At 37.0% G+C, this 4,382-nt stretch overlaps 1 protein-coding gene across 1 annotated transcript in view; it reads right to left on the bottom strand.

The window, feature by feature from the left end:
• ANO5 (anoctamin 5) overlaps positions 1 to 4,382 on the bottom strand; it is a 70,141-nt gene that overhangs the window by 11,269 nt on the left and 54,490 nt on the right. Inside the window, exons 18-19 of the mRNA XM_014542241.1 lie at positions 3,341 to 3,471; positions 434 to 639 (exon numbers count right to left, since the gene is read on the bottom strand). Coding sequence (XP_014397727.1) covers positions 434 to 639; positions 3,341 to 3,471 — 337 coding nt within the window. The remainder of the gene's footprint in view (positions 1 to 433; positions 640 to 3,340; positions 3,472 to 4,382) is intronic.

Raw genomic sequence — 4,382 nt, 5'->3', positions numbered from 1 at the left:
ACCTAAGCCAGCAGGTAGTAATTTCCCAAGGGGTCCCAGACTGGGAGAGGGCACAAGCCGGGCTGAGGGACCCCCCCCCGGAGTGCACAAATTTTTGTGTACTGGGCCTCTAGTCTTTATATAAAAGAAAATTTAATTGTATTATTCAAATCCTCTATACCTTTACTTGTTTCCTGTTAATTAGTCACATTATGAAACTGTATTGTGTTATTTTAATGAGAGTGATTTTACAATTTTCCTTGTATTTCTAAGAGTTTCCATGTTACAGATTTCTCTATGCTATTTACTGTATGAAAGTTTAGGGATATTTTATCTTTGTGGATTGTCAGCAAATGAAATCAATGCAAATAAAGATTGAGCTAAGCATCATTCACATTTCCCCATCCCCAAGAAAACAAAATACAATGTACCCCACCAAAATAGGTCCACTTACATTACTTGCAACAGAAAGAACAGCCATTGCATGAAGAATGTCTTGCCAAACACCTATGCTATGAGCTTTAGATGCTACAGGTCTCCTGTACTGAGTAGTAAGTTTCCAGGCATCCACTCGAATCTCTAAAATATTATTCATGAGAGCAAGAACAGGAGCCAAAGGAAAAGAGGCCACAAATAAGGTAACAAATCCAAATTGGATAACTGTAGGGAAAAAGGAAAAATTTGTAAACTCATTATTATGGAGGAGAAAAGAGGCACTCTGCCCAACACCTGCCACTTCTGGCATTTTGGAAGGATCTATACCAGAAAAGTACTCCAGGTCTCTTTCCATCTGCCCACTTCCTCCTCCTTACAAGAAGCATAGTGATGTATTTGCTTGCTAAAATAGAAAGGAGAAATAGGGCATGCACAGCTCAGTTCTGTCCTTGCTGTTTCTTTTGAGATCTGCTTATCTAAAGAAAGTATCTATTCTTCTTAGATAAGATATTCTTCTTAAAACACAGTCTTTTATTATCCTATATAATAAAAGGATAATATGCAAATTGACTGAACAGCAGAATGACCAGAATGCCTGCGGCCCCTTGCCCTGGCTGGCCAACCCCCAATGGCCCCCATCAGGCAGGCTGGCTGGACCCCACCAGTGCACAAATTCATGCACCGGGCCTCTAGTAGTCTATAGTTAGGCCTTATGCTGGTCTAGACTTTACATTGGTACAGCCATAGTAGTGGGGTAATCAAGTTTTTCTGTCTTGCTAATCTGAGTACTTTTTCAGATCAGGGATATGACCAATTCATTTGTATGCTTCCAATAGCCAGCATATGCTGGGTATATAAGAGTACTCAACTATAAGCCTTATAAATTAACTAGAGACCTGGTGCACAAAATTCGTGCACAGATAGGGTCCCTAGGTATGGCCAGTGATGAAGGCTGATCTGTGGGGTGACCAGTGGGATGATCGGGAGGCCCCCACTGGCACCGGCCTTGGCTGGCCTGGCACCACCCACTCACTGGCCCCAACCCCTGCTGCCACAGCTGCTGGTCGCCTACCTCTGCGGGGCAACCAGCGGGGCAATTGGGGGGACCCCCACTGGCACCTGCCTTGGCTGGTCTGGGGCCTCTGGGCTGGGGGCAGCTCCTGTGTTGAGTGTCTGCCCCCTGATGGTCAGTGCGTGTCACAGTGACCAGTCGTTCCACAAATTGTTTTGCCATTTGGTTGATTTGCATATTAGGCTTTTATTATATAGGATGCTTTATTTAAGCTTTGAAGAAGCTAATGGATAAAAAGTCAGCGTAAAACAAGCTATTTGAGAATAAACCATAAAGTGAATTTTCTAAAGCATTGGAAGTATATATGAATTATAAGTGAGCAGAGGAAATATACATTTTCTGGAAAAAAGTATTAAAGTTCTGATTCTTTGTGATATCTTGACATCTTTCTAAATAAGTTTTACTCTCCTCACTTGGTAAGCTGGCTTCTCTCCCCATTTTTGTTATTTTGTTTCCAACAATGCTTGGAATAAAAAAAAATGCAGTTGGCAGTCTGGGCTTCCCACATGAATAATAATAATAATAAAAAAGATATACAGGAATGGCTCTGAATCGAAGGAGGAAATAATCTTCCACTAGTCCTCTATTTTTACATGAATCTTGAGTGTTTCTGGATTTCAGCTTTTCTTTTAAAATTTTCTCATGAAAATCAGCCTTGTCATCTACTAACCCAAGTGAACAAATTGCCTCATTCCTGCCTCCTCTGATCCAAGAAATACAAAATTAAGAGGAAGTAGTATGTAGAAATAGCTTACATTTTCCATGTTAAAACTCCAGATCTTTACTTAAACTCTTTGTGACAGTAGAAAATTAAACTATTGACGTTTCAGTATCCTCTAAAATAAAATGCAGTGAATAATGACTACTCTGTAAGATGTTTCAAGATTAGAGATAATGTATGTAAAATATTCAAATAAATTAATTGTAGCACAATAAATGGGAGTCAATCTTATGAAACCTTGATTTTATATTTTAATCAGTGGTAATCTCTGATGCATTTACATACAAATTCATTTGAAACTTATACAATTAAAAATCATAGCCTTATCACCCCATAAAGCAAACACTACCTAACTCTGGAGCCAGCTACATAGAGACTTCTTTTTATTTGTCCTCAAGTTACCTATTTCAATCCAGGTGTCATAGATATGTACTATAGTGGGGAATCAGTAACAAATTCAGGCCATCTCATTCATTCCACTGTGATTTTATAGGTCTTAAGAATAAGTTAAAAATTGTCTAACTTAATTTCACCAGAGAAGCAAAGAAATGTCACTGAAAGGAAGCACTCTAAGAAGCTATATAGGCAGTCTCTCCATCATTCTCTCTCCTAAAATGTTACCTCAAGATCTCTTCTCTGTTCAATCCTTAGAATATTTTATGAATTTATTGTGTTCAATTTGGGTTTCCCTTGAATAACTGCTTTTAACTTTCTTCTTTTCAGCATGAATAAGGGAAAAACTAAATGTATGTCATTCACTGGAAATGTTTTTCAACTTATTCTCTCAGCTGCCACAGAGGCAAACAAAGGGAGAAACAGCTATGTAAGCTAATTTGAGACAGGCATTAAAAAGTAATCTTTATTTTATTTTGTTCAATATTAACATTCCATTAATAGAAAAATATATCTAAGATTGGTGTTTTAAAACTAAACTTCACTCTACATTCTGTTTGGTGGGTAAAGTCAATGTTGAGCCAATCTTTTCTATACTCATCCACCTATCTTCTCATCCATTGTCCAATGATTTATTGAACACCTACTATGTCCAAAGCAGGAAGAAATACTAAGAGATGAAAAAACACTTATTTTACTCAGCCATATTCTATGTTTCAAAACAAGTGGTTGAAAATTACCTGTTTCTAAGTATTCATAGAATAGTCCAAGACTTCCAAAAGTCTCAAGGTCATGATCCTGCTCCCATCGACTGTATAACTTTTCAGAGTTGGTCCGAGCTTTTCGGCGTCTCCACCAATTCAGAGCCAACCTGTTGGAAGTGAGAGAAGTAAATACATGAAATAGTGTTTTAAAAGGGTTATAGAATCAGATCTAGAAATTGGAAGTAAGATAGGTTAAGTAATTTAAGATCACAGAGCAAGTAGAGCTAAAGTCCAAATCAAAATCTAGTGTTCTTTTCATAACATGTGCCAGAGTCAAAAGTTCTTTATTGGAGTGATTAAGAAAATGTAATAACCCTGAATCTTCCCATGGAATACATTTAACCAGAGACAGTTCTGTTAAAGAGCACGTGGAGAAGAGGATCACCATAGGGCTGTTTTTTTCTATTTAATTTACTAACTTTTTTCTTTGTTTGTATATATCTTTTTATTTTTTAAATTTATCTTTATTGTTGAAAGTACTTCAGATAGCCTCCTTTTCCCCTCCATTTACTCTTTCCACCCTGCACCCACCCCTCCCAGGCCTTCACCACACTATTAACTTAAACATTTGCTAAAAAAAAGCACCATGATAATAGAAGAATTTCATCTTCTTCCAGAGAAAATTTCTCATGATTACTTAAATCAAGCAAAAACTTCTAAGTCACACATATGGATAAATGGCTTCTTGAATGTTTCCGAAGATCTGTTTCCCATTCATTATGATAGTCAACTGGATTGTCAATCTATAAGGGCTATGCATATATGCATATAAATTCCAAGGTTAATCTCTCCCCAGTCTCCCCACCCCCACCTTCCCTCTGAGATTCATCAATCTGTTCTTTATGTTGTAATGATATTAAGAAGAACACTCAAGAAAGTAAGAAACTGCTTAAAATAGAAAATGCACGACAACAAAAACACAGAGGCTTATCTAATCCATGAAAATAAATGAAATAATCCTAAGCAAAATATGACCTAACTAAATTCCATACTATATAAAAAATAAAATATATATATA

This window comes from Myotis brandtii, unplaced genomic scaffold (assembly GCF_000412655.1).
Source record: "Myotis brandtii unplaced genomic scaffold, ASM41265v1 scaffold293, whole genome shotgun sequence".
Taxonomy (NCBI): domain Eukaryota; kingdom Metazoa; phylum Chordata; class Mammalia; order Chiroptera; family Vespertilionidae; genus Myotis; species Myotis brandtii.
The sequence above is the reverse complement of the archived record's forward strand: the minus strand, read 5'-3'. Positions and strand labels throughout refer to the sequence as shown.